Source organism: Triturus cristatus, chromosome 11 (genome assembly GCF_964204655.1).
Source record: "Triturus cristatus chromosome 11, aTriCri1.1, whole genome shotgun sequence".
In the NCBI taxonomy this organism is placed as follows: domain Eukaryota; kingdom Metazoa; phylum Chordata; class Amphibia; order Caudata; family Salamandridae; genus Triturus; species Triturus cristatus.
Window position 1 is genome coordinate 135119297 of NC_140594.1, and position 19694 is coordinate 135138990.

General features: G+C 44.4%; 1 protein-coding gene across 1 annotated transcript in view; it reads left to right on the plus strand.

Annotated features, from left to right (window-relative positions):
* RAB35 (RAB35, member RAS oncogene family) overlaps positions 1–19440 on the plus strand; it is a 161184-nt gene extending 141744 nt beyond the window's left edge. The window contains exons 4-6 of the mRNA XM_085636254.1: positions 4331–4455; positions 4592–4716; positions 18534–19440. Coding sequence (XP_085492380.1) covers positions 4331–4455; positions 4592–4716; positions 18534–18659 — 376 coding nt within the window. The 3' untranslated portion in view covers positions 18660–19440. The remainder of the gene's footprint in view (positions 1–4330; positions 4456–4591; positions 4717–18533) is intronic.
* The last annotated feature ends 254 nt before the right edge of the window (positions 19441–19694 follow it).

Sequence of the window (19694 nt, forward strand, 5' to 3'; positions counted from 1 at the left end):
GATCTAACCTGGACTCCTTTCTCATCATTAAGAACAGGATTCATGCTTGTTGGTGGGCATTGTGGGGGCTTCAAATGCTCTCTGACAATCTATTGAATAACTAATATGCATTTCTGAGCAGACGTTGAACTTTTTGGTTAATGCTTGGAGATTGCTGACCCTCCTGCAACTACGGCTAGGGGGCATTTTTTATTTGCTGAGGTATTGGTAGGTAGTGAATTCCTGAGGACAGTTTCCTACTTGCGGTTGTGTGCAAATGCTATAGATTTGCAGTGTGGTGCTTTTCAAGGCTACTTTAAGAAGGGTTGTAATTGCTATTTGTTAAAAGCAAATAGGTTTATTGTCTGCTTCTGTTTTGTGGAAATTTTAGAAAGAACTTAAGGGTGATAATGCGCTTGAGAGGCCCAAGATAAGAGGATATAGTAATATTGTGTAAGTCTGGAAAAGTGAAAATTGCATGAGAAAGAACAGTATGGTGATGTCACAGGTGTGGAAAAGAACCAGGTAGTAATACTGTGCAGACTTGATGAAGCTAAATGGGTAATCGTAGCGAATCTGTTAAAAGAGCAAAAAGTGGCACTCTCCTGTGTAGGCCTGGAAACAAACCAGATAGAAATACTGTTGAGTGGAGGTTTGCAGAGAGCTAATTGCCGGCCTGAAAAAAACGCAGGTTTTGATACTGTCCCATGCGTACCTGTGAAAGCAGTCAGTAGTGAGTGATATACATACAGACTTGGCAAATATCTGGGAAGTGATACTGTGCAGACTTGAGTGTGTTCCAGAAACTGGAAGGGCAGATGATGACAGGGTGCTTTGATATGTGCAGTTCTTTATTCTGTGTTGAGGAGTTGATCAAGTCAGGATTGATTCTGAAGTACTGGCCAGGAGGCACACACTGCCCTATCCAGTGGCAGTTACAGAAGAGTATTTGTATAGAGTTTACCAGGGTACTGTTCAGTGGATATGTTGCTGGGAGTTGATGTTGATTCTATGCAGTTGAACTGTTTTTGCTGCATGTGGATGCTATGTTGCAAGATTTAACTCTAAACTGTTAGGATATTTGACCTTTTTTAAAAGGGTTCTGTGCAGAATTGTTTGAAATTGTTGGTTCTTTTGTAGGTTATGGTAGTGCGTTGAGGTGTCAGTGGGGAGGTGTGAGTAGCTGTTCATTGTTTGTATATATGGACAGATCATTTTGGTGCTATGGCTGTGATTCTCCTGTATACTGTTGTGGTATGGAGATAGTGATAGGGTAGATCTCGTTGCCACTGAGTTTTGTTGGGGCCAGACCATTTCTTATTGTGCTGTGAATGTTTGCATTTTGCTGTCACCAGGCATGGACTATAAGCAAACAGCTATGCCTATTTTTTAGTCAGACAGTTGTGTTCTTATTCCCTCCTAACCCTCATCTGATTCTCGCTTTCTAGCTGACTGGTTCAAATCTGTGTAAATCACGTAAACCTCATATCCTTCTGAGATTGCTATAATTGGTGCCATTGAGTTTGACACTATATACACTTTTTATTGCTAGCACTATGAAACTACTAAACTGTGCTGGCTGATTTATATATAATAAAGGCAATTTGAGTAAAGGTTGAATGTTGATATCGAATTGAGATTCAGTGATCTGAATATTTTGTCTGCTATTTATTCTTAGAAATTCCTCATCTTCAAGTAACTGTGGAGAAGGCTGGATACCATACTATTTTTCAAGCAACTTATGCTGCTACTATTGTGACAACTGTGCCTACATTGTGCTTAATCACAGGCAGTGAGATTGCTGCAGTGACATTAGGTTTTTTTATTTCTATGTGCTGCAGACTTTTAAATTGAGAACTTTCCGATCCATTGCTCTTACCAGTTACCACAACGATTGTTCACGAATAGAAAATACTTCTTACTACTTTCCCAGGCTTTAGTGCTTGCCCAGAATGCTAGATGAAAATGTTTTTCCGACCCGGATTCCTCGTGTATGGGGGTATTTCTAGTTTTTTGGTTTGAGCGGCATGCTCTAGGCATCAGTGTGCTGTATTCAAAATTTCCACTTTTTAAAATACTTTGAGAATTTGAAACTTTTGTCAATGATTCTAGGACTGAAGTTCAGGAGTAAAGTTTATCTCTCAGTGTCTGCAGTGTCCACTGCTGCCCTGATCCCGCTACTCAAGGCAAAAAGAAAATGCCCACCTTGAGCTATGTCTTGGTCTCCAGGATGCCTACTGATATGAAAGTCCAAGTTTTCTGAAGGTAATGAATGAATCATTGACCGTTCTACTGCCAGTCAGCCTTCGTACCTACGAGTATTGTAGGTGTGAGTGATCCTTCGATCTAGTTTTAGAGAGATGGGGTTCTCTGATATTGAGGTTCCTGTCAAAAGGCAGATCTTTCACCTTCTTTGATGTCTTTTTTTATGTTGCTTCTTAGGCACTTCAGTTTTCCGAGCTGTACCCCGGGGAAGGCGAAGATTACTTTTGCCAAACAATTATTTTTAGTTTATAAGATATTTATGGTTCCATCTATCCAACATGATAGCAACAACTAAGCTAGCATTCTGATCAATACTTAAGCCTTTTAAACTCCTCTGGTGTGGATGCAGCCTCAGAAGGTAGGTTTTGAATCCTCTCTGAACTTCCTTGTGAAGAATATACAGCATCGGATAAGACGGCAATAGCTTTCCACTTGGCTCTACCTATTTTTCAAAAACAATTTTATTTATATGCCGAGAACCTCTCCTGAGGGCCTGAAATGTCAGAGTCCCTTTTATTTAAGCTTTGATATAGTTTCTCACGGCTTGGGGGACGTCTTAGCACATCCTGTTACTGAACAGGCACCCATGAAATGGACTGCCATGCACTGATCTAAAATGTTGCATCATTCCGGACAAAGCTGCTGTTGAGGCTTAGTCAGGAAAGCTGAAATAAATAACTTCCTCTTGGTTTCCTCAAATCGAGAAAAAGAGGCTTTAGGTTTTTTGTGAATGGGATCTTGGCCCTTGGAGATTGTGAAGCATTCTCTCACAACACGTTTTAGACTATTTTGGGGAATAGTTTACCTCAAAGCAACTCCTTTGCTGGAACCTGGACAGGAGCACAACTTGTGAATGATGGGCTTTATGCTTGCAGATGGGCCTTACAAGCCAGCCCTAACACTGTGGATGATCTGACTACGTGTTAGGCACTTGTCATGTTGTTCGATCGCAAATCGCCAATTGGTGAAAAACCAAACCGTTCTCTCCGAAGATTAAAGCTGAACAATTGCAATTTTCCTTAACTTTGCCTCCAGCTTGCCATTTTCCCTAGCCGTAGTGACACTTTTGTGTCTCTAGATGTTCTTGAGACTACACGCATTGATATCTTAAAGGATGTTACTTTAGTCCAATGGCTAGTCTCTTACACAAAATAGCTCAAAAGAGCCCCCAGATACAGGTATCGTATAAATATTTTAATTACAAAAAACAAACCTTCTGAAGGGATTTTGACTGACTCTGCATAAGTTAAGTCAGCCTGCTGAAATTAGTCGGGCTAGTTTTAACAGTGATAGGACCGCTACTTCTCACAAAATGGTTTTCTGGCTCCTGCTGCCCTGGCTGTACTAAAATATGATAAATCTTTGGGATGAAATGTTTATTTAAAGGACAATTTACCCACAGTACTTTTATTTATACTGGATATTTTATCTTGCTGTAGATTCCTTGCCACCACCCCCTTCCCCTTTTCTGAGGTCATATAAATGTTTCTGAAATATTATTTTCTTGATCTTTTTTTTATTTTTTATGATCTTGGCTCCATATTTTTGCATCCTAGCATCTTGGTAGCTGGAAACATTGGGTAGAATGTACGTTGCAGGGGTGTGTAACTTGTGTAAATATTCTCTACATCTCTTCCTGTGATATAGTAGCATCTCCCTCACTTAGTGCCGTATGCATGGGTTACTTTCAAACCCTATCTGCTACTTGGTGATACCACATAAAGAATCAGTGGTATTAGTGAAAGGTAAGCAGCTTGATCTTGATACTTTTATGTCAGATTCTAGAGGTCCAAGAACCAGAGTCCTGACCTGTGCTCATATTTTGAATGTATTTTGTGGAGCAGATTTTCTTGCTACAATCAGTTTGTGTTGACGGTCAAAATAAATCTGTTCTGGGTGATATATAAATCCCTATCCCTTGGTTTCCTTCAAGGATGAGTTAAGGTTTTCATCCCCAGAAGGCACTGCTGTCATTAGATATTTGTATTAGTATTCACATATCAAGCTGCATAATGTCTGTTCCTGTGTCCGAAGTGTACAAATCACCCTATGTTTTAATATTTGTTCTTTACTTAATCATGGACAGATACTACAGAGGGACCCACGGGGTAATCGTTGTATATGATGTCACCAGTGCTGAATCCTTTGTGAACGTGAAGCGGTGGTTACATGAGATTAACCAGAACTGTGATGATGTTTGCAGGATATTAGGTAAGATCTGGTTGTCGTGCATATGCTATTAACTATACTCTGAGATTTGCCTGCGACAAGAAGTCATTTAGAGCAAAAGTACTTACAAAATCGATTCATAGGGAACTGACTCTACTCCCTTCTATTTTCTTTCCAGTTGGAAATAAAAACGATGACCCAGAACGAAAGGTAGTGGAGACAGAAGATGCCTATAAGTTTGCTGGCCAGATGGGGATCCAGCTATTTGAGACTAGTGCTAAAGAAAATATAAATGTTGAAGAGGTATGTGCTGGTGAAAAACTGTGATTGGACTATGACAAAATTACCATTTGTTACGAGAGGGGTTGTCTTTGTGTAAATGAAGTGATGAAGACTATCTAACATAACATAGCTGTGGTTCCGTTTTTCAAAATTATTTTGAAATATCACTTGCTTAGAGTATTAACTTTAAAACTATTGTTTACACTAAGTAAATTCCCCCTTTGCCTCTCTTCTCTGTTTTAGTACCAAGAGAGATCTTTGTGATCTATAAATTACATTTAACATAACCTAAAACCTGGTTGTCTGTCTTCCGGACTATAGTACTTTTTTGTTTGGTCACTAATGTAATGGAAAATATTTCCTCATTTTGCCTGTTAATTCTGATCCAATCTCTTCCCTTTCCTCCTTCTTCTGTTATTGCATCAGTATTACTCATCCCTAAATCTTCCTTTCCCTTCTTCCCTACTGTTTGAAAATTGCATTCAGAACTGACAGACTTCCCTTTAAGAACATTTTGGTTTATTGTTTTAGCTCCTCCTGTGGCAGTGCCCCTACGTGCTTGAGCCCATAGAGAATTCTCAGCTTCTGCATTGACCTTATAAGGGAGTGTCAAATTGACCAGCTTCTTGTGATATTCACTGATAGTATAATGTATGGCAGTGCACAAAGGAATACTATCCAGGTGGACCAGCCTGTGCATAAAGACTTCCTATGCCCAGGCCATGATGGAGTCGCTTTACATCGGAGTCAAAACTGCTTTGACGATGTTTCTTGGGGGTGGGGGGGGGGGGGGGGGGGGGGGGGTTCCTTTCTTAGACGCTTGCCAGGCTGCAGCATGAAAGGCTGTATATGTATTCACCAGGCACTACTGCCTCGAGGGTCGGGCCCACAGAAAGGACCATTTTGCTTCCTTGGTCCTCCTGGGACTTCGCAGACACCAAGCCTGAGTGTTGTTCAGCAGGAGGTTTTCTTGCTGGAGCTGTGTGGATTTGCAACATGGACGGTGAATCGTAGTAGGCTAAGATTTATAAGTTCATTGGAGGCAAAATGAGAGAGAACTAGGCTGCATGACTCATTATATCAGAGGGTAGCAAACCCTGATCCAGCAGCCTAAGAAAAACTGGTGTGGAAATATTTGTTTTTGTAATGACATGTAACCAAATAAATACAATTGTATATTTTAGTTCAAAGGACTGCTTCAATTCCTGTCTGGTCTGTTTTCAATATTAAAAATATACTGAACAATGTATTAGATTGCTTGGAAAAGACATTAATGATGAATCTTTGTCAGTTTTTTAAGCTCGAGTGAAATGTTGTTGCAAATATTTGGACAGGGTTTCTGGCTCCATTATATGCAGGGAACCATTTGGGATTGAGCCAAACAGGTAACCAAGAGTGTCAAAGGTTTAGGTAAATGCAGTGAATTGAGTAATCCACCGGTTACACCATCCTCTGTTTTTAACGTACAAATGAAATGGTAATTATGACCATTCTTTTTAAAGTAATGGAACGGCAAACTATACGCCATTCATTACGTGTTACATGGAATGCAGTGTCCAGACACTTGTGCGTTTGTAACTAGCACTATCCTTCATGAAAACAATGATCCTTAAACTGTATCAGGCTCTGCAATATTGAAGCAGTATTGAAACAGGTTCACGTTCATATTTGTAAATTGTATTTATTGAATCTGCGTGCACGTTTAGATTGGACGTTTTTGACGGTCAGTATACGTTTGTTGTGGATACTTTTGAAATATTTTACTTGATTGTGTGTTGAAAAGACCAACTTGTCACACAATAAAGGAAGTATTAGTCAACTAATGAAGATCTGGCTGTTCACCTAAACAACAGCTTTTACAATTTAGACCATATCATATGTTACTTCTTAGGGTCCGTTAGTCCTTTTGATAATCATACTTTTCTGCAAGAGTTTCCTTTGTTTTTCACTGCTGTTTACTCCAACCGTCTGACCCTGGATTTGGCCACCTTTTTGTTATTTACCAACTGAGTCAGTATTCTGAAATTGTCTTTCATTGTCATCTTGACAAAGGTAGTACCCCCAGTAGATGCACTCAAGCAATACTTTTCAAACTCTCCCTTGTCCTACATAATTCTGCTGTGCATTTTTATTCTCAGTCTTGCACCTTTGTAACGCCTCCTCTTTGATCTCTCCACTTTATTTCTATTATATTTCCTGTCTATTTAAAATTTCTCTGTATTATCTTAAAACTGGTTCTACTGTATCCCTCCCTTGCGCTCTACTGGCTTTGTCACTTGGTCTGCTTTCAACTCTTTCGTCTTCCTATCTTTTGCTTCTTCACATCTGTTTTACTTGCTCCCATCACTACAGTCCTATAGATAGCCATCTAACACTCAAGCTTTTGTATTGCTCTAGATTTTTCACTTTCCCCCTCCTTTTTTATCTGATATTAGTCCTTTATTTCATGTTTCCATTTAATAACACTGCTATTTAAATTTGTGCAACATTATCTGTGTTTTTGAGCAGTTCCTTGAATGTGCCGCGGACAGCACTATATTAAAACTAAATAAATGCATTTCCATACAGCTTGTTTACTGAAAATTATCCTGTGCTACCATATTTCAGTGATTATAACTAAAGGTACTTCAATCAGGGATTTGCAAGCCTGCTACTCGCTCATGAGAGTCTCAAGGCGCTGGGGGATGGGGGTGGGGAGTAGCTCCACTCAGTCGAAGAGGCAGGTCTCGAGTGTCTTCCTGAGGATGTTCAGCGAGGGGGCTTGTCTGATGTCAATTGGGAGCTTGTTCCTGGTCTTGGCCGTGATGTAGGAGAAGGCTCTTCCACCCGTTCTGGCCCTGTGGATATGTGGGGTTTCGGCGAGGGTGAGGTCGGCGGATCAGAGGTTTCTCTTGGGTGCGTGGAAGGAGATTCTCACATTGAGGTATTGGGGGCCGGTGTTGTGGAGGCATTTGTAGGCATGGATGAGCATCTTGAAGGTTACTCTCTTTTCGACGGGGAGCCAGTGAAGATTATGCAGGTGTTGGGTGATGTGTTCGTGGCGAGGGATGAAGAGGGCGAGTCTGGCTGCGGTGTTTTGTATGGTCTGGAGTTTGTGGAGCAGAGACTTGTTGATCCCAGCGTAGCGGGCTTTTCCGTAGTCCAGTTTACTTGTTATGAGTGCGTGGGTGACTGTCTTCCTTGATTCGGGGGTGATCCATTTGAAGGTCTTTCGGAGGATGCGTAGGGTGTGGAAGCAGCTGGAGGCGATGGCTTTGATCTGTCGGGTCATGGAGAGGGAGTAGTAGAGTATGATGCCGAGGTGTCTGGTGTGGTTCATGGGGGTGGGAGGACTGCTGGCCACCAGGTGTTGTCCCATGCAGAGGGGGTGGGTCCGAGGACGAGGACCTCTGTCTTCTCCGGGTTGAGCTTCAGGCAGCTCCTGCTCGTCCAGGATGCACCGTCCTTCATTCCTTCCTGAAAGTTGAGTCTGGGGGTGACTGGGTCTTTGAGGTTGAGGATGAGCTGGGTGTCGTCGGCGTATGATACTATGCTGAGTCCGGGCTGTCGGAGGATGGCGGCGAGGGGGGCCATGTAGATGTTGAAGAGTGTGGGGCTGAGCGACAATCCTTGGGGTACTCCTCAGTTGATTTCCATGGGTTCGGAAAGGAAGGGTGGTAGACTGATCCTTTGTGTACTGCCGGTGAGGAAGGAGCGCATCCAGTTGAGGGTGGTTCCCTGTAAGCTGCCTCGTGGAGTCTGGCGGTGAGTGTGCGGTGGGAGCCTGTGTCGAAAGCTGCGGCGAGGTCGAGTAGGATCAGGGCCGGAATGTGTCCTTGGTAGTTGAGGGAGCGGATGTGGCGGCGAGTAGGGTGGTCTCGGTGGTGCGGTTGCTGCGGAATCCGGATTGGGAGGGGTCAACGATGGAATTTTCTTCGATGAATTTTGTTAGCTGGGCGTTGACGAGTCTCTTGGTGACTATGGCTGTGAAGGGAAGGAGGTAGATGGGTCGGTAGTTCTTGAGGTCCGTGTGGTCTGCCGAGGGTTTCTTGAGTAGGGGTCTGACTTCTGCACATTTCCAGTCATTGGGAAACGTGGCGGTCTTGAAGGTGCTGTTGATAGTGCGTCATTGTTCTGGAGCGATGGCGGCTCTGTGGTAGATGTGCGGTGGGCAGGGGTCCGTGGGGACCCCCGAATGGGTGCCCTTCATGGTCGAGGTGATGTCTGATGACTGGGGTTCAGGAGGAGATGGTGGGCTGGCTGGAGTTGCTGGGGTGGGGGGTGGTTTCGGAGGCAGGTGTCTGGTCATTGAAGTGATGGTAGAGGCCCTTGATTTTTATTTGGAAGTAGGATCCAAGCTTGTTGCAGAGGTCCTGGGATGGGGTGATGTCCGTGGTTACGCTGGGGGGTTTGGTGAATTCCTGGAGTCCCTTTTAGTTGCTGGTGTTGGCCAGGATCTTGTTTTGGATGAAGGTCCTTTTGGTGGATCTGATGCGTTGGTGGTGTTCCGTCATGGCGTTCTTGTAGGTGGTGTGATCTTCTGGCATTATGCGGTTTCTCCAGTTCTTCTCAAGGCGTCTGCAGCTGTGTCTGGATTCTTGGAGGTTGGTGGTTAACCAAGTGTCCTTTCTGGGGCACTGTCTGTCGGAGTTGTGTAGGGGTGCAAGCTCGTCTGTGCAGTTGCAGATTCATCTGTGGAGTTCTTTGGCTGTGAGGTTGGCGTTGGTCGAGGTGGTGGGGGCGCTGTGATCAAGAGCGGAGTTGAGCTGCTCCTCAGTGATTTTGCTCCAGTTCCTTCTGGAGGGTGTGGTGCAGGTTTGGGGGCGGTGGGTTTGTTGAAGTGTACGCAGTGGTGGGCCGTCCAGAGGGGTTTCATGGTGTGGCTGACGTGGATGCTGTTACCTTCTGCGAAGATGGGGTCGAGGGTGTGTCCCGCATTGTGGGTAGGAATGGTGACCAGCTGTTTTAGTCCGATATTTGCGAGGTTGTCCAGGAGGGTGGCGGTATTGGGGCTACTGGGGTTGTCGAGGTGGAAGTTCAGGTCTCTTGAGTATGTAGTCCATGGAGGCAATGGCGTGGGGTGTGATGAGTTCAGCGGTGGTTGTGGTGAACGAGGCGTGAGGTCCAGGGTGTCTGTAAGCGAGAGTGCTGCAGAGTGTGGTTCTCGGGCTGGTCTGAATTTGGAAGTGAAAGTGTTCTGTGGTGGGGAGCCGGAGGTAGCTCTTGTGTGCGATGGCGAGTCCCCCTCCTGGGCGGTTGGGGCGGTCTTTCCTCTGGATCTTGTATCTGTTGGGGATGGCGGTAATTATGTCTGTGGCGGAGGAGGCGTTGGTCCAGGTTTCTGTAAAGGAGGTGACGTCTGGTGAGAGGGTGTGGAGGAGGTCCCAGATCTCAACAGCGTGTCTGTGCAGGGAACGCACGTTGAGGAGGATGCACCTCAGGGTTTCGGAGGTGTTGGCGTTCGGTGTGGGGGTGGTGGCCGTGGGGGTTCTGATGGTGTTGAAGGTCTGCGGCAGTGAAGGCAAGAGAACTGTCCGTGGGTGGTAGTCGGCGTGGATAGCTTGCAGTTGTTGATCCTCCTGGGGTTGAGTGTGAGGAGGGTAACTGAGTTGTAGCGGTGGATGGTTGAAGATCCAGGGTTCCTGATGCTGGTCGAGTCACGGACGGGCGCAGGCGGGCTTGCCTTAGGCGCACCTTCGGCGCGCAAGCGGTGGGCCCACGCAGCGGCCGCCATTAAATAGGGGTGGAGGGAGGGAAAGCTGAGCTGGGAGGCGGGAGATTGGGCGGCAGGGGGGAGCGGCCGTTGGCGAAACAGTGAACAGAATTAACGGTATCAAGGCAACACCATTCAAATTGAAACAGGAACGATGACAACAGCAAGGCAACAATACAATTTAGGCAAGAGTAAGACAAAATTACACTATTAAACACTGGTGACACAGGAAGAGAAAAAACGGGCACAACGAGGCAGAAGGTCACAGGGGCAGGCACGAACCCTACCAGAACAGCGGAGGTGCAACGGTGGAACTACTGGGGGAGAGAGCAGGTCACTGACCGGAGGTCAGGGGTCTTGATTGTAAGTCCAAAAACTATCCACAGATTTAAGCAGGAAAGCAGTTAATACCTTAAGTATGCATTCCTCCACTAGTTCATCCTACCCCTTTAACTGTGCACTTAAGATGTCTTCTTCTTAGAATAGCCTTTAGGGGTTTCTTGTTTTGACACCACCAGCCAGGACTAGAACATAACTGCACAGTACCAATTAGAAACCCGTAATATTCTTGTTCGGACTGTCTTTAACCTTCTAACGTTTGATTTATCTGGTGAATGAACATTGTGATTTTCCAGGTTTCCTTTTGCTCAGACTTCCATCACCTTCCAGCTGGGCACTGATGAAGAGGCTACAGTGAATATTATAAATTGCATTTAAAAAAAACTTGAAAAGTTGGATAAATTGAACTAAGAAATGCATTAGATGAGAGTCCAGGGTAAACATTGTGGAGTGCTTTCTGATACTTCCGATAAATAAAAAGCTTTATTAATGCAGTCTATTTGTAAGTAATAGTTAATATTGTGCAAGCTCAGTGGTATTCATTTTATCACCCTCAGAAAGATAGCTGTCCATGGTGGGATTTAAACCTCTTCCCAGCAGGCCTAGACATGTCTGTTTAACAGACTGAGCTATTTCATATGCTTTCTTTTAGAGCAAATGGGGTAGATCAAGGAAAGGAGCTGTGTCATTAAGACATTTCAAACTCAATATGGTGTTGGCTTGCCAAGCTAAGAAAACTCAGACTAGGTCAGGGTTTCCTGCCTTTGAGTTTTTGGCTTTCCAACTGGAGTCAAAAGGATTTTCTCCCTTAAGGCCAGGCTTGCAAACTAGGTAGAGGTGAAAATTATTAAATGATAAGGGGTCAAATCCACAATAGACAGTCCCAGTTCTGTTGATGCTGCTCCTAACATTATTTGCAAAAAGAGATATGATTTCTACCATACTAAACATATTTTCATATCACAAGTGTTAGCCTTTCTGGATTGCCAGCGAAAGGGGAGGGTGGGCTACCTGTACATGTTAAAGTTTATCATTGTCTGAAAAGAGATCGCGGGCTTGGCCAAGACCCCACTGAAAGGATTCAAAAATGCAAATTTGTAGGATATGGAAGATAATGCTTGTGAATTGGTGAGAGGTATTAAGCCCTTGGAGGTGGAATAACTAATGGCAGCTTAGAATGTGGATCTTCCAGTAAAGGTTGGGGTGGTGGGTGTATTTTGTATTTTTTGGATGCATTTTATAAATGTGGGGGATTTACTTATCCTCCAATATTGGGGTATCTTTCATAGATTCACATGTGTGAATCATTCCCAGTCTAAGTGGGAGACCCACAGTACCATAGTAAAGCAGTATTTATCAGTATAATTGGCTGTAAAGAGAATGCAAGGCTTAGATTAATAGCCTATACATGTCCTTTTTTAAAAAAGAACCAAAGTTGAACATTGACCAATCAGGTGACAGCATCCTTAGAACACTCCCAATAGAAGCATCTTCCTTCAGATTTTCACTGCATGTCTTGTGTGAGAGAATCTCCCTGCTCTATGCTCAATTCTTCAGTTTTGGTGATTTCCAAAATGATTCTTTTCTCTGCTCCATTATGTCAGTACTTGTCAAGAAATGACTCTTCAGACCTTGTGCCACCAGTGGTAAGAAAAGGCTTCCTTCAGAAGATCCTCATGAAGAATGTATTTGTCATCCTCTATCCCACAAGATGAGACTGCAAAATATGCAGAACTTTTTCTACCAAAACCCTCAAAGACAGTGAGTGAAGACTATTTTTTATGGTTGCAGAAACTGAAGTCTAAAACTGCAGTCGTTTCTGAGGAGGAAAGTAGTGAGTGTTTTTTTCACAGACTACCAAGAAGAGGGAAAGAAGAAAGCCTGAAAAGAGACCTACCATTGATCTGCACTAGAAAAAAGAAAAAGGGCTTCTTCGGACTCTAAATCTGAGCCTTCAACTCCATCTACAGCTCTGTCTTAGAAAGCTAGAGCCTCTTCTGAACCGGTTTAAAAAAAGACCAAACTAATTGGAAAAATGTCGACGGCATCAACGCCTTTGAAACAGTCGTTGACCGCATCTAAGATCAAAATATAGATGATGACTTGCATTCCAGCAATACTTTCACAATCGACAACTATCTCTTCAACGACATCTGCGTTGCCGACGACCACTCCAACAACGACAGTGAGGTTGACGAAGACTGTACTTCCACTGGCGTCAGTACTACCATCGACAACGGCACCGTTGACGAGACAATTATCATCGTCGTCGAAATTCAATCAGAAGAAGCCACCTGTCATACTTTTAATCACACTGTCAACGCTACCATCTACTACCTCGTCAACAAGACTTTTGCATGTCTCCACTACCACTCAGCCACTTGTTAGATCTCCATGAATCAGAGGATGAGTATCAAGGCTTCTTTCACGTGCAGCTCACAGCCCTTCTGAGTTGCACGTGAAAGATCAAGATGAAGAGGAAGAATATGATTATTATGAGCCAGTATCAAGGCTATCACTACGTGGACCAATACCATAACTATGTTCCTCTTCCACCACTACGAGGCATGGTCCAGGTTCCGACTGCTTTAGTACAAGACCTGCAAAGCATACTTTAAATTACTACAAGCGCTTTCCAACACCAGCTGAAGAGCAACAACCATCTGCAGCGGTATCAACGCCTGCACTTAAGTCACCGGACTATATGCCTCCTCCACTTACTCTAAGAATGACGCATCTATCTCGCATTGCCATGCCTCCTCGAGAGGATCCATCTACTACAGATAATGATGATAATGGGGATAAAGAAGGCAAAATAAGGCAATAGAACCATCAACAACGAATGGGACGATTTCCTTATCCCTACACTTTCACCACCAGCACCTGTGTATTCTCTACCGGAAGATATTGGTGGTCTTCACGCGCTAATGGGGAGAGCAGCCAAATGTTTCCAGCTCCCAGTTTCTGTCAAGCAATCGGACTGTTTACTGTATGATTTCAAAGAGCATTCCAGAAAAGATCAGAGCAATACCAATTGTAGATTGTCTGGGAAGAAGGAGTCAAAGTAACAAAGACATGGGCCACTGCCACTACTGTTCTTCTTAGAATTGACAAAACATATACGGTGCCAGAGGGCTTCCCTGCCTGTTTGATTATTACTCACACTGCGTAGGTCTAAAAACACTTCCACCGCCAATCTCTACTCTGCGTGACTAGGAGGGCAGGTGACTTGATAATATCAGTAAAAGATTCACAAGGATGTCAGATACAACTGTCCACGCAGCAAACTCTCTGGCTATTCTCGGGCGATATGGTCGCCAGATGAGGTTGGACATCGCCACATACCTAGATTTCTTGCCAGAAGGCAAAAAAGCTGAAGCTGCACGTATCTTGCAGGAAGGCGAACGATCAGCACCTGAAATTGACTCTGCAGTTGATATTGCATCCATAGGCCTCCAGCAATTGGCAGGATAAGCTGTCCTTCGACGCCAGGGTTGGCTCAAGGCCACATCCTTCCGGTCAGAAGTTCAAACTAAAATCCTCAACATGCCCTCCGACAGCGAATCTTTATTCGGCAAGCACTTTGATGATGCCCTACAGGCTATGAAGTCTGGCACTGAGACGGCTTGAGCCCTAGGAACTCTCCAGTGCTATAATACCCCATTTTGCAGAGCTCATGGGTGAGGAACATACTTGTATTGTGGAGAATGCCAGACATATCAACCACAGTCCTACCTTTCGGCCCGCCTATCAGCAGCACCATCCCTATCGAGCACCGCCGTCCACAGCCTATTTTAAGCTGAAACCTAGAAGGAGACAGGCTGCTTGCTTCCACCAGAGATACTGGCAGGAAGCAGTGACAAACTCTATGTGCCGGTTACACACCCTACACATCATTCGGTGGGTGTCAGAATTTCCAAATATCTACATCAGTGGAGTAAAATCACTACGAAAGTGGGTCCTAGATCTCATTGCATATACCCTGGAGCTCATTCAGGTTCCACCTCATACTTCACCAGAAAATTTCTCCCCATCACACCTTCCTCTTCTTCATAAGGAGGTATTAGCCATGTTATTAAAAAGAGGCCATAGAGCATGTTCCCCACACTCGGGGGGGGGGGGGGGGGGGGATGGGTTTACTCCTGTTTTTTCCTAGTGAGGAAGAAATCTGGGAAGTGGCGCCCCGTTCTATATATCCGGAAACTCAACAAGTACCTGAAGAAACCATCTTTCTGTAACCTTCCAGGAAATTCTCCACCTTCTCAACCATGGAGATTTTCTAACCAGCCTCGATTTCCAAGAGCCTACTTCCATGTCCCCATCCACCCCAGGCATTGCAAATTCCTCAGATTGGCAGTAGGCGGCACTCATTACCAGTTCAAGGTGTTACCCTTTGGTCTATGATTTGCTCCCCAGATATTTGCAAAATGTCTTGCCCCAGTGAGGGCTCATGACAAAAACCTTCAAGTCTTCCGATATCTCGACGATTGGCTACTAAAGGCTCCATCCTTCCAACAAGCATCAAAGGATACTTCCACTTGTCTTCATATCTTTCAATTCTCGGGGCTCACAGTCAACTTCCAGAAGTCTCTTTTCAACTTCCAGAAGTCTCTTTTCAACTTCCAGAAGTCTCTTTTCAACTTCCAGAAGTCTCTTTTCAACTTCCAGAAGTCTCTTTTCAACTTCCAGAAGTCTCTTTTCAACTTAAATGAAAATAACCTCTCTGGGAGCAACTCTAGACACATTGCTCGACAAGGCATTCTTGTCCATAAACGGGCAACAGAAACTTTCCTTTCTAGCCTGCTCTATTTCAGAAAGAAAGTGCACTTCAGTTCACCTGATCAAGTCTCTTCTCGGCATGAGATCCTCAGCCATTTTCTTAGTGCATCATACTAGTCTCAAACTTGGTTGCACTGTGGCTCCAGATGGAAGGACATTTCGATGACATCATCCAGATCACCCCAGTGATGAAAACAGTTCTTCCTTGGTGGACAAGCTCTTGCAATCTCTCTGCGGGAATAACATTCCTTCCTCCACTTTCGGAGTACGTCATTACAACAGAGAGTTCTCTAGAAGGGTTGGGAAGCTCACTTACAAGACATTCAAATTCAGGGCAAGAGACTCCAGAGCAATCCAGATGTATATCAACTTTCTCGAACTCCGAGCAATCTCGCTGACTGGCCAAGCCTTCTTGCCGAGGATTCAGGGGTCATTTGTCTTAATAAGAACAGATAACATGACAAGTAAGCGTTACTGTTCTGTCTCGGGTAGCTCAAACCATCTGTCAGGGGTCAATAAGTCATCTGGTGACCATAAGAGCAGAACTTCTCCCAGGACTGCACAGCTCCCTTGCAGACACCTTGAGCAGAACAACCCAGAGTTGCCACGAATCAAAACTAAACCAGCTCGTTCTGGACGCCATATTTCAACAGAGGGGCAAGCCAAAATTGGATCATTTCGCATCTCAGGAAAGCAAGAAATGCCGGTTTTACACCAGCAGATACCCTCTAAAGGTATCCTCGAAAATGTCTTTTTAATGTCAGGATATACGCCTACGCTTTTCCCCGATCTCGCTTGGTCCCAGCCTTCTCATGAATATGATAAGGGAACCATGCCGGTTAATACTCATTGCTCCATGATGCCCCAGACAACACTGGTTTACGGAGCTCCTCTTGTTGTTGCAGGACAGCCACATTAAACTGAAGCCCCAAGTGGACTTGTTATCGTTGAGCAACAGCAGGTCCTTCATCCAGACCCAATTTCTCTGCATTTATCAGCCTGGCTCCAGAGCACCATGAGCTTCAGCACCTAGCAAAGGATTGTAGGAGTGTCCTTGCTAAGGCTAGAGGTGACTCTACCAACAAAACGTATCGCTTCAAATGGAAACAATTTTGTCTATGGTACGAGAAATCTAAAGTATATCCTATCACATCGCCTCCAGAACAAGTTTTGCCATGTTTGAGATGTCTAGCCAAATCCAGTCTGGCGCATTCCTCTGTCACAGTGCATTTAGCTGCTATTTCAGGCGACCCTTAGGGTCTCCTTCCTTGTGGGCTCAAGGATTAATAATCCAATTTCTTAACCTCTTCGACGCCGATGACGGAACGGTTCCGTCATGCACGTCGGTTGGGCTGTGCTTATGACGGAACCGTTCCGTCATGGCCCCGCCCGCGCTCAGAACTTTCAGCACCGTGCGGGAATCCGCGCAGCGCTGAAGAGGTTAAAGGACTATTCAGAGCATTTCCTCCAATAAAGTCACCACATGGCAGTTTAACACTGTACTAGCACAACTTTATCAAAAGTTCTTTTGAGCCTATTCATAGGGCTGAACTAATGTTTTTTACTTGGAAAGTGGCGTTGCTGCTAGCTCTTGCTTCGGCTAGAAGAGTGAGTGAACTCCAAGCGTTCACTATTTAGGAACCTGTTTTAGAAGTCAGTTTGCATGGTAATTCTTTGGACTAATCCCAAATTCATACCGAAGGTTCCAACCGATTTTCATGTATAATCAACCAGATATGCTAAAGACTTTCTTTCCAATCCTCGACACTAGCGGAAACAGCTCTTCATACTCTTGATGTCAAGAGGTGCTTAAAGTTTTGCTTACATCACACAAAGCGTATTCGTAATACAGATCAACTTTTTGTGGCCGACGGTAACACACACAAAAGTGTGCTCGTTTCCAAACCTACCATAGCAAGGTGGATTTCGGCAGCCATACAGTTTTGGCATTCTAGGGCAGGCAGACCTTTAAGACCAAATACTAAAGCTAACTCTACAAGAGCAGTTTCTGCAACTGCAGTTTTATTTGAAGGGGTGCCCATTGAAAGTGTAGGCCATGCTGCAACCTGGAAGATCAGGCACACTTTCACCCAGCATTCTCTGGATTCGGCGCAGAGCAATGATAGCAGTGGGTCAAGCGATACTTAGGCATCTTTTCCAATAAGGTGAGCCGGTTTCCATACAATGTATAATGTTGTACCCACCATCCACTGCCATATTTATGTATTATTTTATCGCTTATGTATTGTACAGCCAGCTATTCTGATTCAAGCATGTGTATCGATGAAAGATACCCCAATTATGGAGAAGGAATTTGTTACTTACCTGTAACTCCCGTTCTCTAGTATTGTTATCTTTTATGGCTACACATGTGACCCACCCTCCTCCTTGGAGGCTCTCCATCTTGGCAAGTGAGGACTATCCCACTAGTCCTTGGAAAACTGAGGGAAGATGCCTCTGTTGGGAGTGTTCTAAGGGTGCTATCGCCTGATTGGTCTTTGTTCACCTTTGGGCCTTTTTTCAAAAGGACAAAGGCTATTAAGCTAAGCCATGCATTCCCTTTACAGCCTATTATACTGATAAATACTGCATTAAGATGGAACCGTGAGACTCCCACTTCGGCGAATGATTCAAGCATGTGACTCTGTGAAAGATACCATACTGGAAAACTGGAGTTACAGGTGTGTAACAAGTTATTTTTCCTTAAATCAGGACAGATTGCAAGGTTATTTAAAAGAGCATCAAACACTGTGAACTAAGGACGTGAATGTGGAGTTTTGTGCATGAGCAATTTGTCCAGTTTAATTATTTATTTTTATACAGGTTTTGATTTTTTTTTAAAAGTCAAATGTATTTACTTTTGATGATGAACAAAGCAGTTCTTCCCTTATCCCCCGATCATGGTTTTTGTAAATGTCTCTTGCATCCCCAGTTTAAAAGGACTCGGTGGGGAGTAGGCCCTTGCATCCTCCATGCTATTGGCTGGATTTCATCTGCCGACTGAATCTTCTCTGTTACTCTTTTGCAGATGTTCAACTGTATCACAGAGCTCGTTTTGCGAGCGAAAAAAGAGAACTTGGCAAAGCAGCAGCAGCAACAGAATGATGTGGTGAAACTCAACAAGAACAGCAAACGGAAGAAGAGGTGCTGCTAACGCGCTGGGCGGCCTCGGGGAGCATGCTCTGACCGAACAATCCCTCCAGCGAGCCTCGGACTCCGGCAGGAGGAGGAGAAGCGGACACTGGCTCGGGGCCCTGCTGTCGGGGGCCTCAGGGGACGTTTTCTCAGTCTTGTGCCGTTATTTAAAAAAGAATCTCCGCGTTTTCTTTCGAGAGGCATTGGCATCTGTTCTCTTTTGTGCCAAGAAAGCGCTGTTGGGTTCTTCTGGCCCCCCTTTTCCTCCATGCTTCTCCGGAGCGTTCGATCACGAAAGGACTGTCCGTTGTCTGCTCTGTGGACTCATTAACCCAAGGGCCTGTACATAATGTATATTGCTTTAACCAGCCGCGCCTCCCTTGTATCGCTTCGACTTCTGTCTTCTTAATGCCAACCAATCAGGAACCTTAGAGTTCGTCTTTTTAAAGATCTAGTGCAGACCAAGTTCTTAATCTCAACTTGCATCAATCGGGCTGCTCGCGGCGGTGCCCAGCTCCAGCCGCTTAGTCTGCGCTCTTTAATCTGTGTCAAACTATTCAATCTATACAAAAGAAGAAACACTCCTGTGCTTAAGACCGAAACGGAGCAGATTTGGATTATGTTTGTTTTTTAATCAAGTGATAATTGGATGAGGATTACTGACAGTCTGTTTCTATTCTGATTCCATTCTCCTTCTCCCCAAACTAGAGAGGGAGGAAAACTACAAACCAATCTGCCAAAAATGTTTTCTACCAGCCTGTCTATAAGAAAAGGAGAAGCTAAATAAAATGTGAAGTCTAGTAGTGGTCTGTGATTGCGGGTGGGAGGGTTCACACAAGGGAATTTCAGATAGCTGCTTAAAGGGTTTCTGAAGCTCTCATACGGTCATTGATTGAAGTCCTGTTTATCTATGTGCCTTTTAGTCGTTCAGAAAATCTCAGCTATGTGGTGAGGGTGCCAAACCATACTCCCTTTATTTAACCCTCAACTCCAATAAAACCTTTTAGGGGAAAAACTATCCCTGAACTATGGCTGTAAAGAAGCTTCTGGTAAG